Below are 20,363 nucleotides of genomic sequence, written 5' to 3'. Positions count from 1 at the left end.
TCTACAGAAATGTAGTGCTAACACGCATGTTTTGGATTTGCTAGAGGCCATGAGTAGGCCCTGCGCCTTGCACAGCCAGGCCAGGCCAGATTTCACTTTTGCCTCCACACTTCCCGCATCTCTAATACCAACTCAGAGTCTGCCACCCAGCCAGGGGGGAAGCATAAAGTCACTAGATGCAAAGCAAAAGCAGCACCGGCTCATTCTTGATAGGAAAACCCGAACACCTCTTAAAACTGGGGTGACTGCAGGGTCTGACAGTACTTGAGGGGTCCTTTTCCTGAGCCATTATAACACCCCCAGATCTGGTGGAACTCTCTGTGTGGCAGGGAATGTATTATCTCACATGGCAGCTCAAGACACTGCTTGGAAGTTGTCTTAGATCAAAGTGTCCTTTTCCATGAAGCCCAAACAGCAGTTGACAGGTGATGGCCAGCCTAACCTGTGGGTCCCACCCAACCCCCTGACTTCCCAGTAGACAGCAGCTGCAACTCCTCCAGCCTGCCAGGCCTGGTGACTGACCTCCAGCCCCACAGAGGTCTTCCTGTGGTTGGGGGCAGGCTTGTCCTGCCTCAGATCCTCCCAGCCACCATCTGTCCTCAGCCCTGGGGGCAGGGGTAGTTAGAGCATCAGTCAGGCCTGCCAGCGTGTCGCCCTAGGATATAGCAGCCCTGGGAGCAGGTGGCTAAAACATAGGACTTATTACATGCCAGGCCCTGTGCCAAACACAATTCTGAGACAGCTTAGAGTATTTTATTTCCATTTGACACATGGGGATGCTGAGGCTCAGAGATGCTAAGTAACTTGCCTGAAGTCTCACAGTTTGGAAGTAGCCAAGCTGGAGTCCAGGGCTTGTGACAACAAAATCTTGCTAACTAGAGTCACAGCTGAAGCATGGCCCTCCAGCCCCACAGTCCAGAGCACACAGTGTTCTGTGGGGTGCTGGTAGGTGCTGGTCAGGGTCTCTGGATAGTGAAGCATGAGGAATGCTGGATTAAAGAAAATTCAGGGGGTTTCTTTGCTGTGGGGCTTGTCAATCTTTGATGTGTTAATACACCACTGTGACTATCCCAGAAGGGTTGAGTCTGCAGGACTTCCCAAACTTACTTGACCAGCGCCATTTTTTTCCTTGATAAACAAGCTCCTTTGTCTTACAGATGGGGAAATGAGGCTCAGAGCGGGGAAGCAATTACCGGAGGGTCACACAGCAAACGTTTCTGAAGATCAGAAAACTATATTCCATCCCTGCTAGCCAGCCTGCCGCCAGTCTTCTCCCTCTGCTCCTGGAAGCCTGGTCCTTCCCCCTGGTTCCACCAGGTCCCCATGCCTTTGATGTCCACCATCCTCAGGTAGACCATGGTGCCTCCCAGGCCACCAGGAGGAGGAGGAGGGAGAAGAGCCTCTGCTCTTCAGGGACTCGTGGGGACTGGATCCACCTCATGCATGTTGTCCTGTGTCCCAGGAGCAAAGGGCAGGCAGGCAGACTGCACACAGGTTTTATGGCTGGGCCACCTCCCAGAAGAGTAAACAGAGGGGCAGGCAGCTGGCACCGGAGTCCTCTAGGGAGTGAGGGCCCCAGGCAACAGACTCCTCTCCACCTCTGAAAAGGAGCTGAAAATAGTAGCTTTTCTCAGGAGTTTCTAAAAAGTAGACTTCAAGCTCATGTTGCTCATAATCTTTTTTTTTTTTTTTTAACCATTCCTCCTTCTTGGCTTGACAACACCCACTAGTCCTATAGGCCTCACTTCAAACATCACCTTCTCCAGGAAGCCTTCCAGACCCTCCAAAATAAGCTGGGAGCTCTCTCTGGACTCCCTGGATGCTCTGCTCCCCTGACACCTAAAGCATAGCTCAGACTGGGAATTCTGGGGGGCAAGGACTGTGCATTCCCCAGGTCCAGCCATGCCTGGCACGTGGGAGTGCCCAATGAATGTCATCTGTTAAAAAAAATCCCTGAGTATTTGAAAAATTCAAAAGACTGAAAGATTGAATCTGATGATTCTGCTTACAAAATGGACTTAAAATTGGACATAGTCTCATAGACCTACTCTAATGATGTTGTGTTTTGATCTGTCACATGTGTTTTAAAGGTGACCTTGTTGTAGGCCTGCAGAGACTAGGAGGGACTATGCAGTTGCTGAGAAGGATGAGGATGATTTACACCTTTTTAATATTTTCCTTTCATGCTATGTATAATGAGTTTTATACATTTTTAAAAAGAGAAAAAAAAATTTATTCTTGAAGCTGCATCCAAGAGATTCCATTCTCTGTGCAACACACTAGCCCAGTTGTGAGGTCTGTTTGGTTCAGAGACAGTCCTCTGGGGGCTCTCTGAGGCCTGGTCCCCAAGGGACAGCCTGGTGGGGTGGTAGAAACTTGGAAGGGTAGACTCTACCCCTGTGTCCCCTTCAGGGGCCTCCCCACAATCTGGAAACCCCACTGAGAATGGGTGTGAGGGGATATGCTGTGTAGCCCAGAGAGGACGCTCATCTCTTGCCCAGGCTCAATCCTGCAGGCTTTGTGCTTTGCATCCTGCAAGGAGAGGGTTCGAGGCATGTGATGATGGGGGCAGGTAGAAGTGAGGCTGCAGGAAAAGGCAGGTAGCAGCTGACTCCCTTCCCTTGGACCCCCTCAGGTCATAGTCTGCAAGCCATCTTCTCTGGATTCCATCTCCTTTCTCCAGGAGTCTGGTCCCTACAACAGCCTCCCACCTTTGAGCCTATGGAGGAGGAGCTAGCCCCTCCTCACCTAGCCCCCTGGGAATTAAGACTTCCCACCCCAGGCGCCCTTATCCCCCTGAGGCCTAGAACACCAAAGCGGGAAAAGGTCCTATTCGACAGGTTCACTACACGGATGGGCCCAGGGGATGCAGGGTGGGTGATTTGTCCAGGGTTACTCAGAAGGTCAGTGGCACGGCTTGGGACTCAGACTCCTGGGCCCCAACAGAAGCCACATTCCCAGCACCTGAGTCCTCAAGGCCCCCAGCCCACAAGGCTGGTCAGGGGGCTATGGCAGATACTCTTCCTTGACAGGCGCTGGGGAGGAGGAGCCCAGGAGGCTGGCAGAGCTGGGGCACAGGCCCCCCAGGGGTGGCCCCGCTGGGGTGGGGGTGATGTCATGGGCTGGTGGGGGTGGCTGTGGAGGCTGTTGCTGCTGCTTCTTCTTGTTCACTTTGCGCTCCTTGGCCCGCCGGTTTTGGAACCAGATCTTCACCTGTGGGGTCAGAGAACAGAGATGGGGCAGGCAGTGTGGAGACCAAATGACAGAGCAAGAGGAAGAGAGAGGGCAGTGGAGCTCTTGTTTCTCGATGTGGCATTTGGGGCTTCCCTCCAGCTCTAGCTACCCCAACTGTTCATGTACCCAGAACATGTTCTACCCTTCTGGAACTTGTTCCCCTGCCTTTTTTTTTTCTGAAGTACCTGTAATATTTTTTTATTTTGCCCAGCAATATATAGGAGTTGCAGCAGTTCCTCCATCCTTTTACTTTACTTTTTACTTTTTAAATTTTATTTATTTTTAATTGGAAGATAATTGGTTTACAATGTTGTGTTGGTTTCTGCTGTGCCACAACATGAGTCAGTCATAAGTATACATATATCCCCTCCCTTTTGAGCTTCCCTCCCACCCCTACACCCACCCCTCCACCCCTGCTCCTTTACTCTTAAGACAAAATTTTTCTGTAACCCTCTTCCTCTCCATCTTCCAAAGCCAGGCTCTAACACCCCTCCTCCAGGAAGCCTTCCTTGTTCTCCTTGTGACTGCTCCCTCTTCTGGATTTAAACAGCACTGATCAAAGCCTGCTGTAGCCTATAATTAATCAGACCCCCTACTCCCCTATTGGTGCCCAGGGATATTGGGTTTTATTGACCAGGGGATTTATGGCAGCAGCTCAGTTTCTGTTGTGTTGTATGACCATGGCCAGGAGACAACCTCTCTGTTCTCCCTTGACTGAGCTCCATAATCTGCCTGGTAGCCTGGAGGCCAGACTCGCAGTATTGCTCCTGTGGCTGAAGTAGGGGGGCCCTACACACCTGCCGTTCAGTGAGCCCCAGGTTGGCAGCTAGCTCTGATTTCCGCCGGATGGTGATGTAACGGCTGTAGTGGAACTCCTTCTCCAGCTCCAGGCGCTGGTGGTCGGTATAGACCACACGGTATTTGTCCTTGGTCCGGGTCTTACCTGAGAAGCAGAAGTGCCAGAAGGAGAGATGAGTGGGGAGAGGAGCCCACAAAAGGCCAAGGCAGGGCTCCCAGGAGGAAGAGAAATCCAGGCCCCCTGAAGAAGAATGCTGAGAGAGTAACAATCAGGCCTGGAGACTCCCAACCTGGGAGTCAAGCACTGTTCTCATGCTCATCTGGGGTCCCTAACACTGAAAGAGAGGCTTCCTTGACAGTTCAGCAGGCAAAGTATCCACCTGGAATGCAGGAGATGCAGGGAATGTGGGTTCAATCCCTGGGTCAGAAAGATCCCCTGGAGGAGAGCATGGTAACCCACTCCAGTAGTCTTGCCTGGAGAATCCCACGGACAGAGGAGCCTGACAGGCTACAGTCCATGGGATCGCAGAGTCGGACACGACTGAGCGACTGAGCACAAGGCTCAGAGACAGGATGCAACTTGCCCAGGGTTACCCAGCAAGCTGCAGGTGGAGTTGGGGTTTCAGCCGGGTCTGCTGACCCAGAGCTCTACTCTGACTGCCAGGCCCACCAGCTTTTATGCACCAGTTCCCAGGTGTGGCTGCACAAGAGACACATGGGGAACTTGTGAAAAACACAGCTTCCAGAGCATCACTGAGCGTGTAAACTCGAAAGCCTTGGGGTGGAATCTGCATTTTTCACAAGCTCCCCAGGTGGTTCTAATTTGGGGATCCTTGGAGGAACACATGGCAGCAAGGGTAGGTTGAGATAGAGACATCGGCTGCTCTTCTCTCCTGTGGTGGAGAGAGCAGGAAGTGCCGCCACAGCCAGAGGCTGGAAGCAGGAAGCTTTCAGGAACTGCCCTGGGGTATATGCTCCTCAATTCCTGTTGAATGCCTGTTGGTTGCTGGCTAAACAATCAGACAGAAAGTATTGGGGCTGCTGGTTGTTCCCCAGGACCTGTCAAGTTTCTCAAAAGACCCTAGTTCTAGACACGAAGCCCTGAGCTGGGGCTGCACACCAGGGGCTGGTCTGTTTGGAGCCATTCACACTCTAGCCTGAGCCTAGGCGCACAGCAGAAGTGCTCAGATAAGCCCACAGATATTTACTGAGTTTCTGCTGTGGGCCAAGTCCCGGGTACAGCAATGAGCAAAATTAAAAGTCCCTGCCCTCATGAAGCTTAGGTTCTAGTGGAGGGAGATGAATAAAAATTTAAAAATATGAAAATTACTTGATATGTTAATTGATGAAAAGTATTTCAGAGAAAAAAGAAGGACTGGGAATTTAGGGAGGAGAGAGGCTATGATTTTAAATAGAGTGGTCCATGAAGGCCTTACCTTGAAGGGGAGCTTAAGCAGAGATCTAAAGAAAGTGAGGGAAAGAGCAATGTAGCTGTCTGGGGAAGAGGTGCCCAAGCAGAGGGAACAGTAGGTGCATAGACCCTGAGGTGGGGATGTGCCTGCTGTCTGAAGAGGGAGGAACAGTGAGGAGGCTGGTGCACCCAGGATACAGTGAGCAGAAGGAGTGGGCAGGTCATGCAAGGTCCACAGGCCATGGAAAGGACTCTGGGTTTTGCTCTGTCTGGGACAGGAGCCATTACAGGGTTTTGAGTAGAAGAGACATGAGGTTTGATGTAGGTTTTAAGATGCCTCTTAAGATGCCTCTGGCTGCTGCATAGAGAACAGACTGGTGAGAAGGGGGAAGTGTGGAGAGACCTGCCATAACTCAGGAGAAAGAAGGTGGTAGCTTGGCTTCCACATGAGACTCAGCCTTGGACCAGGAACTGGATGGGTTAATGTCAGGGATCTCTTTCGGGCTGGGATCAGAGGTCTGTCTGGAGAGACTATTAAAGAGTCATGCTTGGCCTGGGCTGCTGTGGGGGCCTGACTCAATACCAGTGTCCTTTTGTAAGAAAGCACGTGGCTATGAGCAGGAGGCACATGCAAGCATTTTCAGACTCACCCCTGCATCCCACCAGGGCATGGCCAGTCTGAATAACATCGACCCCCTCCTACTTCACCCAGATGCCCCCACAACAACCTGACCTTCACCTCCGTGGTCCCAGCTCTGGGCCTGCCTGTCCCTCAGCACCCCTGTGCTAACTACCCCCCCCACACTGTTCCAGTCTCCGCCTTCCCCACCCAGCCCACACAGCTTGGCAGGACAGTGCTGGGCTTCCCAAGAGCCAAATGGTTTGTGGAGAACAGGAGACAGCAGATGTTCCTGGGCTCTTTCCCTTGAGTTTCCTGCCAGAGCAGCAGAACCACACTGGACTCTTCCACAACCACTGACCTCAGCCCATTGCCCGACACAGCACGAGACAGCCTCGGCCCTCAGCCAGGCCTAACCCAGGAAAGGGACCAGGGAGTGGCCGCTGAGGCCTTGGCTCCAGATGGGGCCCCTTCTTGACCTAGAAAATTCAACGCCAGCTCAAAAACAATTCTGCCTAATGCCACCACCGCTGGAACCCAGCAGATCTCTGAACCCACAGCCCCGCTGGGTTCACTGGGCCAAAGCCAGAAAGGGTCATAGAAGTTCAGTCTCCTCCCACGTTATAGATGAAGATACTGACATTCAGAATGGTTATACAGCAGCCAGAGGTCCAAATAAGAGAGGCCTTGTGAGTTCTTCTAGTCCAAATTCCCTGTACATTCAGGATTACTGAAGCCCCGGGCAGTTACCAGGCCTGCAGCTCCTGTTGTAGTGCATAGCTCCTCACCCCACCAGATTTGGGGTCCACAGAGCCTGCTATATGGCCTTGTAAGCATTGGCAATCAAAGCTCAAATTGCAGGCCCATGGTCTACCTGTATTTCTGGAAGAGAGGGTCCAGACCATGGTGAGGGCAGATCCCCAAAAGTCCTGGCTGAGGCTGGATGGCCCTCAGGTTGAAAATGCCAAAAAGATTCACTTTTGGCAGTAGGGGGAGGAGGCTTCCTGCCCACCCAGACCTCAGCCTGAGAGACTATAAAGACACCCTTTTCCTCAGGCCTCCAACCCTCACTCCTACCCTCCCTGATGAGCAAGTGGGGATCTATTACACCCATTTCATAGATGGGGGAAATCAAGGCTCAGAAAAGGGCACTTGCTGAGGGTCATCCTGGCTGGTAGTGGTATCAATTCGGGCTCAGGTTTACTGACCTCCAGCCTGGGCTCTTTCCCCCAACTCTGGGGGCAGCAGGAACTAGACAAGATATGGGGTTCTAGCTGCAGAGTTACTCCTCTCTGCATAGTTGCACCTCTAGCAAGGCTGCCAGTGAAGACCCAGGACCTGTTATAGCCTCCTGGACCCAAGAGAGGGGCTGATGGGCTCAGGAACCCACTGACCAACTTCTATCTGGGGAGGTTGCTCAAAGCACACAATTTATTGCTGAGAAAATGGCTCTGCCAAAGAACCAAATGTTTGAAATCACACTGTGTGGTCCAGGAACCAGAAAGTCCCATCTGCTGGCCAGAGGGAGATAATGGGAATGTCCTCCTTGGAGGCCAACTTGGTGATCTCGGCCTCATTTAACATGCACATGCCCTATGACTCCTGAATCCCTCTTCCAGGGACTGATCCCACAGAAAACTGCCCAGAGAGGTAGCTGTTTCAGATAGCACAAAAGTAAGGACAATGTACATGTCTGTGAGTCAGGACTGGTTAATAAGAGATGGTACATCCATGGAGAGGATCATTAGTCAGTCATTAAGAAGAAATTATAAAGCTCTGTATGTGCCAATATGGAGCAATTTCTAAAAAACATTACGTTTTTAAAAAGGCAAAATGGTATGAATAGTATGTTACTATTTTTGTATAAAAATGGAATACACACACTCAAACATGTTTGTGCACCCATAGAGTGCTTTCTGAAAGAATATACAGGAAGCCAGTATCGGGGCTGCCTGCAGAAGGGACTGAAGCCTGGGGAGCCGCAGGTAGGAGGGAGTCTTTGGGGTATTTGCATTTTTACCCGCTGAAGATGTGAATTTGTATTTTTAATGACAATCAGGAGCCCTGGGCTCCAGTCCCAGCTCTGGGCCAGAACTCCCCACTGCTGTGAGCAACCCTCCTTTCCCCTCCTATTATCATCTGTGCCACCCTGGGGGCCCAGGAGGAAGGGAGCAGGGAGGTGCGTGACAGCGGTGGGGCAGGGAGAGGGCCCAGGATGAATGATTTACAGGCCTTTGGGACACTGGGCCTAAGAGGGAAGTCCAGACTCCTGTAACAGGTGTCTGATGGGGGCCAGGCCACTCCCAGTCACCTAATGAGTAACCCTCTGGGCCAGATGCCAGGGCACGTAGGTGGGACAGAGGGTGGGAATCCCCCCACCAGCTCTTAGGGGTGAAGCATGGGAGGACAAGAGCCTTGGATAACTCTCCAAATGAGAGTCTTTCTCTCTGCTCTAGTTGTAGGATGCTAGGAACGGTCCATCCATATGCATCAGGCTCCCATAGAGGTTAGCAAGCTCCCCACCCCTAAAGCATGCACAGCAGAGGCCCTGGGAAGCTCCAGGCTAAATGTCCTGACTCCTGACCAGCAGCCTCAAATGCCTGAGGAGCCTTTTAAAAGCACAGATTCTGGCCCAGAAGTTCAGACTCAGGGGTACTAAAACCGGGCTCGGGGATTTGATACTTGAATAGCTCTCCAGGTGACCATGACATGTGGTTGTTTGGGCAGGCAGACCTCTAGGGCTTGCTGTCCAGCTTCTCACTGGCTGGGTGATCTAGGATAGTCACCTTACCTTTCTGAGCCTCATGTTCTATATCTACAACATGGTGATAATTATTCTAACAACAGCCAATATGTCCATGTGTCAAGAACTTTGTATACATCTCTCAACAACCTATGAAGTTGTGCAAGTGTTAGCCCCAGTTTACAGATGAGAACACCGAGGCCCAGCAAGGTCTGCACATCTGCAGGTGAGGCCTGGCCCAGGTCTGTCTAGTTTTAGAAACAGCACTAGAACCTATTACCCAGTGTAAGGTCTCCCATAATTAACTCCCACCCCGAGTATATAGGAGATCACTTGAGATGGATGGATGAATGATGCCTAGCATATACCGAACACATAGTAGGCATGCAGAGAGAGGTAGATCCTAATGATTTCCATGGTGGGATAACCATATGGCAGGGATGCTGGGAAATGGATCTAAGCAATGGATTGTATGTTGGATGAGACCATTTATTTATAAGGTCCCTTCCAACTTGGAAACATGAAGCTCCCAATGTTTGTTGATGCTCTGATTATATTTGTTATTATTGCTGAAAGAATTCTAAGACTGATTTCCCTGTCTGAGAGTCTAGAAACAAAGTCTGCCCAGCTGGAGGGTGCGGGCAGGAGCCTGGTGGTCTGCAGTGGGGCCTCCTCATCCAGCCGGGGCCAGGCAAGGACAGAATTTAGCCTCTGCCCCCAGGGCGGGGTTGGTGGCTCCCAGAAAATCAAGTGGCCTCTGGGTCAGCACTTCCTTTGACCTCTTCCTGCTGAGTCTGTGGCCCTGAGGGATGACACTGCCAGCTCTGGCCCTCAGAGCTGGGAACACAAATCCATGACCCCTCTCTGTGTGGTCCAACCCCACTGGCTGTACATCAAAATCCCCCGCACCCGAAAGACATACACAGACACAGAGAAATGCACACAGGCAGGCATAGATGCTTGTTAAAAATATATATGCACAAGCTCTCAGGCCTGTTGCATCCTGGTCTCTCTGCCATCTTTAACAAGCTTACCAAAGGGGATTCTGAATCACCAGTTGGAATAAGTAGGTCCTGGTGCTGTGCCACCTGTGTGGCCGTAAATAAGTCCCTTCTCCCCTCTGGGCCTGTTTCTCCTATGCAGCAGGAGAAGGTTGGGTGTCAGCTCCCAGGGCCCTATAGATTCTGAACTTCTCTGTAGCTCTGAGCCCACCCTTAAGGACCTGGGCCCAGGTCTTCATCCTTAGCTAGTGGACTTAACAATGGGCTGAACTTCTCTGGGCTTCCCTTCCCTCTGGGGAGCAGAATGGATGTGAAAGCAGTTTGCAAAGGGCAAAGAGCTATGGAGACAACAAGCTGAACTGAGCTATTTGTGGAAGTGGATGTTGGAGGGATCCCTTGGGAGAGGGAGGAATGCCTCCTGATGGGGGCCCTCAGGGCAAAGAGCATTGCCTGGGGGTGGGGAGGTCTGGCTGGGCCACCAGCTGGGCATGTGATGTTCAGCTTGGACCCATTTCCCCATGTGTATGACCAGTGGGTGGACTTCTGTTGCCCAGTTCCATGATAGATGGATATCCTCCCTGGGCCATGAGGCTCTCTATTGGGCCCATGATTAGTCCTTGTTTTGGCTGGTTCGACAGTCCTAGCTGCTCTAGCACGATTCCTTATTCACTCCTGCTCATTCCTGGAGCAGGAGTGAGGCTAGCATGGGTGTGGGGGTGAGATGAGAGGATGGCCAGACCAGCTACACTCAGGGGCCCTGCAGGCTTAGGCAAGCTTCTCCACCCCACTGTCACCCTCCTTCCTAGTCACTGAGCTCAGTCAGCACTGCCCCCTCCTCCTCCCAGGCCGCCTCTGCATCTTCCCCTCACCTATCTTCTTCAAGGATGTCCCCAATCTGACTCGGCTACGGGAGGCCGTGAAGAAGACAGAAAGTTCATAGTCAAATAGACCCGATGGTTCTAACCCAGCCCGCCCATGGGCTAGCAGTGGGAACCCAGGCAAGTCACTGAATATTTCTGAATCCCATTACTCATCTGTGAAATGAGGACAGGAATGCCTCCTTCAGACATGGAAGCAGTGGAGAGTAGATGTGATCATGTATTTAACAAGATATTAATAAAAGCTATCTGTGACTGTGGAGAAAAAGAAAGAGGGGAAGGGAGGAGTGGGGAGAAGAGGGAAAGGAAGAGGAGGATCAGGAAGAAGAAGGAAAAGATGATGACTGCAGAGACAAAAGAGGCAAGAGAATCCTCAGTGGAGAATAAGGGGCACATCAGGAATGGATTACTGTTCTAGGAACCCTAGAGAGGAATTTTCCTGCGCTGTCCCATATGACAGCTACTAGCCACATGTGGCTACCTAAATTGAAATTAATTAAATAGAATTAAAAAGTCAGTTTTTTAGTCATGCTAGCCATATAGCAAGTGCTCAGTGGACACATGTAGCTAATAGCTAGCACACTGGAGAGTATAGATACAGAGTCATCATTACAGGAAGTTCTTTTGGACAACACAGCTAGACCAAACACCCAGCAAAGTCCAGATGTCCACACCCTCAATAGCATATACCTAACCCGACTGCTTGGACTATCTGCAAAGCAGCCTGTTCTTCCATCCATCACCCAGTTATATTCTTCTTAGGATTTTCCACAAGGGGCACCAGAAATAGGGGGCACCTTTGGCCTAGAACAGCCCTTCTGAGAGTTACAAGCAGCAACTGCATCCCTCTATCTCCTGGGCTGAACAACCTGTAGCCTCTCAACTGTCTCCTGGTGGAGTTTCCAGGCCTCTGCCCTAGCCTGGCCATCTTTCTGTGGTCTGGAGGTGAGGTCCCTGCCTAAGAGTCACATCTGGGGCAGAGGTGCAGGGAGGGAGGGGCTGTGGACCCCAGCCCTTTTCATGCTCACTGAGGACCTTAGCAAATCCCTTCCCCTTGGTTCCTGGCTCCCTACATGCTCCATGATGGTAGAGACCATGCCATCTTGCTCATTTGGTTCTACAACTGTGCCAGACACACACAGTGAGTACTTGATGAATCCTTGTTAAACTTAACACAGACTCATTGCTTCCTGGCCTTCTCCTCACAGTAAATGGCCCCTCTCCTGCAGCCACTCAGGCCAAAAGCCTGGGTGGCAATTTCCCCGCTCCCCACATTCCAACCATCAGCTGGCTGGCTTAACCTCCAAAGGACATCCTTCTGTCTAGCTCCACTGTTCACAAAGCCTTAGTCAAAGCCACTACTCTAATAGAGAAATGTGTTGTTCTGGGGTCAAAAATACTTGCATTTGAAAAATAGTGAGTACTCAATAGATAGTAGTGCATATTATTATTACTATGGGAGGTGCTTGGTACTTATTTGTTAAATGGTTCATTCCCACTTTCAAGGGTGGGGAGTAGATTAAAAACAAACCAGCATAAGAAATAGTTACAAACTGTGATTAGTGTGAAGGAAAGGAAGCATGGAGCTCAGAGCTAGATTAAGATGTGGGGGTGGGGTGGCAGGGGGCAGAGCCTACTTTATTTAGCTTGAGGAAAGTGTCCTGGAGGAGGTGACATCTAAGCCAAGATCTGATGGTTGAGAAGGAGGTCTCTATGTCACCAATGGGGAAGAATATCCCAGGAAGACAGAAGAGCATGTGCAAAGGCCCTAAAGCAGAGAGAGTAGCAACAGAGGGCCAGACCCCTGAGGGACCCCGTGTGCCTTGCCCTGGCAGGAATCCCCAGCACCTAGCAGAATAGAAGAAAGACTCAGATACTAGCACCACCTGCCTCGTGAATGAATGAGAGAGGCATGAGAGGAGGCTGAAACGACTAGCAGGGTTTTGAGCCCTAGGGTGAGGGGCTTGGATTTGACTTTGAGAGCAATGGGAAGACATCGGAGCCTGGAGGGTCAGTCTTGGCTTCTACTGACACCTGTTCCCTCTCTCTGTTGATGCTGAGGGGTCTTTGTGGGGCACCCCTATAAGGCTGAGGGGCAAGTATGGCAGGGGGAGGGCTTAGCCTCTTAACATGGTGATGGACCTGACTCCAGACATATATGTTGTTTCCAGGTCCCAAGAACTCTGGGACAGAAACTTGAGGGGCATCTCATTAAGATAATTCCCACCAGTAAGAGAGGCTTGCTGCTAACAAAGCTGTTTTGGTCCTTCAGAACAACTCCCCAAGCTCTCGGCAGCAATATCTGCAAAGTGGGGGGAAAACACCCTACCAAAAAAAGCCTTCTGCCACCTTCTAACTGGGTCATTCCCCCCTTCCCAGCTACATCTGAGAGAGGAGGTGTCAAATGGAGCTTCTGCCTGGAGAACCGGTTTTAAACAGCCTGCTGTGCCCATCCTCCCTGTTCAGCCTCTTACAGCTCATCACTGACTGGCCTCCTTTTCCCCACCTGGACTGGAATGCACGTGGGGAGGGGGGCTTGGGCTCCCATTCTGAGGGTGTCGCTTCATCTGACAGATGGTCATCAGGCTGTAGAGGCTTGGTTTGAATCCTGGGCAGCAGCAAACCTGGCCGTGTGAGCTTTGGCAAGTCACTTTACCCTCTCTGAGCCTCGTTAACTCTATCTGTAAAAATGAAGCTAATAATAGATCCTCACACCTCTTACAGTTATTATGAGACTTAAATGAGATCACCCATGGGGAGTTTTTGACACAATGCCTGGCACGTGGTAGAGACTCAGCCGATGTCACAGTTATTGTCATGAGCTCCTACTATGTACAAGGCATGATGAGAAGGATGAGACTGACTAGGACTGTTCCTTGAGGGGATAACAGATGGTAGATGGCAGAGATCAACAAGACAGTCAGTGATAAATGTTCAAACAAGGATCTGATACAGTACTTGGAGGGGAGGGAACCAAGGAGGGCTTCCTAGAGGAGGTGACCTTGGCAAAGCAGCATTTGACCTGTTAAAGATAGAGGAGGACAGTTCAGGTCAAGGAACCCACACTAGGGAGGCAGGGAGTATGAGGTATGTGCTCACATGTACCTGCTAATGACAGGTAGCAGTGTATGGTCACAGGCACCAGTACACTGAGTACCTACTGTATGCCAGGCTCGGGGCTGTGTTTTGCAGGGACCGTTGCTTCAAGGTGTAATCCTGTTATCATCTTGATATCACAGTGGAAGAAGCTGAAGCTTAGAGAAATGATCCACATCAATTTGACTGCAGCTAATGCAGCTTCTAATAGAAATACAATCCCAGGCTTGAGGCTCTGAAGCTGGACTCTTAACTGTCCCAGGTAAGCATTTCTGTATCTCAACAAACTAATGGGAAAGTGGCTTCAAGAGTAGGTTGGGGCTGGTTCTCAAGAGGACTCTGAAATGGGGCTGGATTTTCATTACAGCAATCGAATGGTATAAAACGAAAGGGCAATTCCATGGCAGTGGGGAGCCATGGGATGCTCTTGAGCAGGGGATGAGCTTTGAGAAGGTAAATCCAGTAGTGGTTTAGAACAGTGGCCGCCCCCCCACTCAACATTTTTGGCACCAGGGACTGGTTTTATGGAAGACAATTTTTCCAAGTATGGGGGTGGGGGATAGTTCAGGTGGTAATGTGAACAATGGGGGATGGCAGATGAAGCTTTGCTTACCCACCACTCACCTCCTGCTGTGCCACCCATTCCTAACAGGCCACACACCAGTACCAGGGGGTTGGAGACCCCTGGTTTAGAGGACATCGAGGTCAGAGCTGACTCTTTTGAAAAGACCCTGATGCTGGGAAAGATTGAGGGCGGGAGGAGAAGGGGACAACAGAGGATGAGATGGTTGGATGGCATCACTGACTCAATGGACATGGGTTTGGGGGGACTCTGGGAGTTGGTGATGGACAGGGAGGCCTGACGTGCTGCGGTTCATGGGGTCGCAAAGAGTCAGACATGACTGAGCAACTGAACTGAACTGAGGAGAGTAGGGGGGCTTCCCAGGTGGCTCAGTGGTAAAGCATCTGTCTGCCAATGCAGGAGACACTGGAGATGCAGGTTCGATCCATGGGTCAGGAAGATCCCCTGGAGGAGGAAATGACAACCCATTCCAGTATGTTTGCCTGGAAAATCCCATGGACAGGGGAGCCTGGTGGTCTACAGCCCATGGAAGTGCAAAGAGTTGGACACAACTTAGTGACTAAACACCAGGAGCAGCAGAGTATTAGGGAGAGGCTGAAGGTGAGAGGCCAGATTGGTGGCTGTGGCAATGGGCCAAGGGAGAAGGCCTGGAACGTAGTGGGGGGGGGAGGGTCATCCCCTCCACGGGCCTCAGTTTCTCTGTCTGATAGCTGAAGAGGTTGGACCAAGGTCCAAACCCTGCTACAAGAGTCTTATCATCTGAGTGGACATTTCCCTACTTGTATGGGACTTCAGCCATGCCAATGGGCCATTAAACTGTGAAAAACTATTTATTGATACTGCATCAGAGACTGAACCTTTGACAGAGGATGATTTATAACATTCCTAAAGAAAATATTTATAGTTGCAAAAGGGGAAGGCAAAAACGAATAGAGCCGCTTGCAGTCATTTCCCATCCTGGCCTCAGTCAAGTGACAGTTATCACTCAGAACCATTTAATATTTTATTTATGGACAACATAATAGCCTCTCTTGCACCTTCCCAAGCTTTGCTGCCCTCTCCTGAGGTAAAACTGGCATCTTAGTCCCAGCCTCAGTTCTGCCAATTCCCTGGGTAAGAACAGAGTACTGACCATCCATGGAACAGGGAGAAAGGGGCAACGAGGCTTCCACCACTGGCATGAGCGGTTCAGCTGGACAGTTGTGGGCCCCATCTCCTGGTCGAGATCTCATCTCTCCCCTGTTCTCCCATAGCTGTCTTACTGTCCCTCAACTTGCGCTGTTTGTTCATTCAACAGAATATGTTGAGCACCTACTAAATGCCACACACGGAGCTGGGTGCCTGGAATGCAGTGAAGTGAAAGCTCGCTCAGTCGTGTCTGACTCTTTGCGACCCCATGGACTATACAGTCCATGGAATTCTCCAGGCCAGAATACTGGAGTGGGTAGCCTTTCCCTTCTCCAGGGAATTTTCCCAACCCAGGGACTGAACCCAGGTCTTCTCCCACATTGCAGGCAGATTCTTTACCAGATGAGCCACAAGGGAAGCCTAAGAATACTGGAATGGGTAGCCTATCCCTTCTCCAGCAGATCTTCCAGACCCAGGAATCAAATCAGGGTCTCCTGCATTGCAGGCGGATTCTTTACGAACAGAGCTATCAGGGAAACACAGTCATGGGGCAAATAAACATGGTTCTGGACTTCATGGGAGTTTACCTTGGTGGGTTGGTGTGGGAATAGACACCACACAAACACACAAATAAGTAAGTTAATGTTCTGAAGGAAACAAGGCAAAGATTATCAACGGGTATGTGGGGGAGGCGCCGACTTTAGAACATCATGGAGGACCTCTCTGAGGAGGTGGCCATTAAGCTAAGTGAGACCTGAAAGGTGAGACAGCTTGCAAAGAGTCTAGGGAAAGAGTTTTCCTGAAAGAGGGAATACAGCAAATGTATACGACCTGCCTGTAGAAGCACATGTAGCTTTGTAGACCTCAGGAAGGAGTGTAAATTTTGCCCTAAATATAATGGGAAGACATCAGAAAAATTTTAACTGACTCATCCAACATATACTCCAGCCCAGCCTCCACCTGTGTGAAACTAGAACATTCCCTTACAATCTCCAGGCTTCAGTTTCCCATGTGTATATCTGGTCTCTAACTGTCCAGTCAGATATTCTAGAATGGTAGAGGCACAGAAGGCAAGGAAGGGGCAGGAAGGATACCGTCAGATGGGGGACTAGCAGCATTTGGGGGGGGATGGCATGCACTGACCTTCCCTCTGCTGTCCCAGACAACAGCGTTACCCAGGAAACACTCCTGGAGACCCCACATCTTCATTCCCCAGAGGGACAAACTGAGGCCAAAGAGGAGGGGGCTTGGCCCCTTGCTCAGGGAGGGTCTGTAACCTCAACCCAGTTCTGCCCCTGCCTCAAGAGCACTGGTCAGATTCAGATGCCACCTGAGTGGACAGGCAGCAGCTTCTAGCTTCTAAAAGGCAGAGTGGCTCTGGCCTGGCTCCAGGGGTGGCCACTTTGCTTGGGAACCCCCAAACCTCCCTTGGCCTGCCCTTCTACTTTCTGGGAGTGAGGGTGAAAGAATGTTTGCCTTTGGGAAGAGTTACTCCTAGGTCTCCTATGTGCCCAGGGCAACAGTTTCCAGATGACTTTCGAGACCCAAGCCAAACTGGGTTTGGCAGCTCCAGTACCCAGAGAGCCAGGATTTGTCTGACATCATACAGCCTGGAAGCTCCTCAGGGCTCCTGGCAGTCCTCTGACCGCTACAGGCCCCTGGAGAACCTCCTCATCCATCTCCCTAGTCGGCTGATGACCAGGAAGTAGCAACTAGAATAAAGGAGCAGGACAAGTGGACTTCCTTCTTCAGAGAACAGACACAAAACCACAGGACCCCAAGTGTCAGGGGCCCCAGACACTTCCTCTCATATAATCTAAGGTAAAATTGTCAACTGAGGTTTATGGATAAAGCTTCTAGGGGCCTTTGGGACCCCTGAAATTGTCTGCCTAGTTAGGAAACACGTTTTCTTTTTTCCTAGGGAGAACATTTATGCTTTCCACCACATTTTTCAAAGGAGTCCTTTTGTAACTCAAACAAATGTACAAGACCCTTCTCGCTCATGTCACAGGTGGTAAAACTGAGACCTAGAAAAGATGGCTGATTTAAGGGACTCTGTTGAGAGGATTAGAGCACAGGCTTGGTCACATCCCAGCCCCACCATATACTGGTTACACAAGTATAACTATATTTGCCTTACTTTGTTATCTCTCTATGCTATAGTTTCTTTATCTTGAAAATGGCGGTGATAATAGTCCCCATGATAAAGTTATAAGGATGAAAAGATCTTAGGTCAGTGCCTGCTCCATTGGTAGGTGCTCTGTAAGAATTAGCTGTTATTATTTAGCCACAGAGACAAGTGGCACAGCTGCAGCAGAAACCTCAGTCCTCTGAGGCCTCTGGAGGCAGGTAGGAGGTTCTGTGTCCCAGGGACTCTCAAGGAGGTGGTACAGTTGCAGCCAGACCTGTAGCTGCTGAGCACCCCCTCCGCAGCATCTGCCCCAGGTTGAGCTGTCCGTGTGGGGGTACATAGGGGTGAAGAGAGAAAAGGGGGGAGGTGGGGAAGGCCCAGGCTCACTCCCAGCTGGGGGAAGGGGAGGAGGGGCTGGACATCAAAGGGTGGGCAGGCCAACTTCCCGCCCCTAAGGCCAGGTGGCCTTTGTCAGGACAGGCCAAACACAGTCAGGACAATGGGGTATCATGTTCACTTTCCGGCCGACAGGAGTCACTACCGAGCCAAGGCCCAGCCTGTTACATGACAAAGGGGGGACCTATAAAGAGGTCAGGCCGCCCCTCATTAAAGCTGAGCCTTTGTCCTGCCCTCTCCCCTGCCTTTGAAGAGGGTGGATCCGAGAGGCCTGCCTGGGGGCAGGAGGGTCACAGGCTCAGGAACCAAACAGTAGCCACCTTCCCAACTGCTGCTGCTGTCCCCTCCCCCAGGGTCAAGAGTTCAGGGAGAGCCCTGGGATGGTAAGGTAGGGACCCTCAACCACCACCAATCTAACCAAAGAAGGCTCTTTTTTAGCCCAAAGGATATGACCCACCAATCTCTTCATTATATGGATAGGGGACTGAGACCTGGAAAGGAAAGTGACTTGTGTGTGTACACATATCGTGCATGTCCCTTGGGGGCTTGCAGCTTGGAGGCTGAGATAGGAGTGCAAGGAACAGATGACCACCTGGACCAGTGCTGCCAAAAGTTTACCCAGGGGTAAAGGTCTGGGGACCCGTGGTTAGTTCCTACAGGGGGCCTTTCTTCATTGCTGGGGTCTCAGTTTCGCTATCTACAGGGAAAGACAGATTGTGCTTTCCAATGCTCTGGAAGGCCGGGATTCAGAAGGGGGAGATTGAGAGAACAGCCTCCAGGGAGAGTGGTTGGGGGTCACATTTTAGAACCCAAGCAGAGCCACGGCAGAGGGTCAGACAGCACCTGCTGGCGCCCAAGGGAACTATTCCGAGGCCCAGAGCGAGAGAGGGATCCTTACCGCTGCCACCGCTGCCTCCAGCCGCCACACTGCGCCGCATCCACTCGTAGGGTGTCCGCCTTTGCGCTCCGGGTGAGGAAGGTGTGCCTGGGCCGCCGAGGGGCTGCGCCAGGAGACCCGGGCCAGGCCCCGGGGGCGTGGGCACCGCGCCAAAGTCCGGAGGGGGCCCGAATGCCAGCGGGGCCGGGCTGGCGGTGGGCGCCGTGGGGCCTGGACCGTAGGCGGCAGCCCATTCGTCCTTGGGCCCAGAGAAGGGCGCACTCCAGGCTGCAGGGGGCACGGGGCCCGGGTCCACGTGAGAGTAGCCGGTGAAATCAGGATACTGCGGGGGTCCAGGGGGCGGGGGCGGAGGGCCGTAGGCTTGCGGGCCCAGGCTGAGACTAGCGGGCCTGGCGGGGCCGGGGTACACGGGGGAATCCTTGTCCAGCACATAGCCCACGTACATGGTGGCCGCGAGGCCGCCCGCGCATGCTGGGCCCTGGAGCCGCCGCAGCCGGCTGCCCCGACGAGCAACTGCACACCTGAACTCCCAGCCCTACTGCCGCCCGCCCCACCCAGGCCTTTTATAGCTCCGGGCCGCCTGCCGCCCCAGCCGAGGCGGGTTTGCATTTCAAAGCGGGGGGAGCCTCCAAGCCGCGAATCAAAGGGGGAAACCCGTCGGGGGCGGGGGGTTCAAAAGGAGACAAATTGCCGCCCCAAGCGGGAGGTGGACTCTGGGGCCAGAGAGGGTGGGGGCGCGGAGGGCGCATCCCGGCGAGCATCCAGGCATCACTAGGTATGGGGAGCCTCCTGCAAGGCCCCGGCCTAGCGGCCTTGGGGGCTAGTCCTCCCCGCGGCCTTGTCCTCCCTGCCGCCATACCGACCTCTCCGCCACCCCATTTTACAGGTGAAGAAAAGGGATTTGAGTGGTGGTAGTGGGGGGACTGCAGGTTAGCGTCACACAGCCGCACCGGGCCTATGGCGCAGTCGGTAGGGACCAGTTTGAGGTGAAAGGGAGGGACCGCTGACTTCAAACAGGGTTCCCGTCTTTAAGGTAGCGGGTCCTTAATCTTTTGCGGGGGAGGAGGGGTCACGACCCCTCTGAGTCTCTCCTGAAAGCTGTGGATGTTTTTCCCCTGGGGGAAAAATGCACATATGCACATACATGAGTCTGCAAACAATTGGGGAGTTCACCTGAGTTGGCTCTCCAGAGGAAGTTCTTAGAGAAGTGGGGTAGGAGCATCCTTTTAGAGATATTCTAGGGAACCTTTCACAATTCTCTTGACAACCTCCTCTCTCCTCCCCACCCCTGCCTTCATTTTAATGAGAAGTTTCCAATATACACAAAAGTAGAATTGTAGAGTGAATCACTATAGACCCATCATGAGCTTCAACCATTATCAAGATTCTGCCCCACTTATTTAACTGACTCGCCTCCCTTTTCTTGCTAAAGTATTTTAAAACAAAT

General features: G+C 51.8%; 1 protein-coding gene across 1 annotated transcript; it reads right to left on the bottom strand.

Moving 5' to 3' along the window:
* Positions 1-739: 739 nt before the first annotated feature.
* Positions 740-19,940, bottom strand: CDX1 (caudal type homeobox 1). Its single transcript, XM_081495791.1, has 3 exons — positions 18,917-19,940; positions 4,032-4,177; positions 740-3,213 (listed from the first exon to the last, which is right to left on the bottom strand). The coding sequence occupies exons 1-3, from the start codon at positions 19,359-19,361 to the stop codon at positions 3,007-3,009; spliced, it is 798 nt and encodes a 265-aa protein (XP_081351917.1). The 5' UTR covers positions 19,362-19,940; the 3' UTR covers positions 740-3,006.
* Between the last annotated feature and the right edge of the window lie 423 nt (positions 19,941-20,363).

This window comes from Giraffa tippelskirchi, chromosome 6 (genome assembly GCF_054371585.1).
Source record: "Giraffa tippelskirchi isolate mGirTip1 chromosome 6, T2T-mGirTip1v1.2.pri, whole genome shotgun sequence".
Lineage (NCBI taxonomy): Eukaryota > Metazoa > Chordata > Mammalia > Artiodactyla > Giraffidae > Giraffa > Giraffa tippelskirchi.
This window is presented reverse-complemented; position numbering and strand designations above follow the sequence as displayed.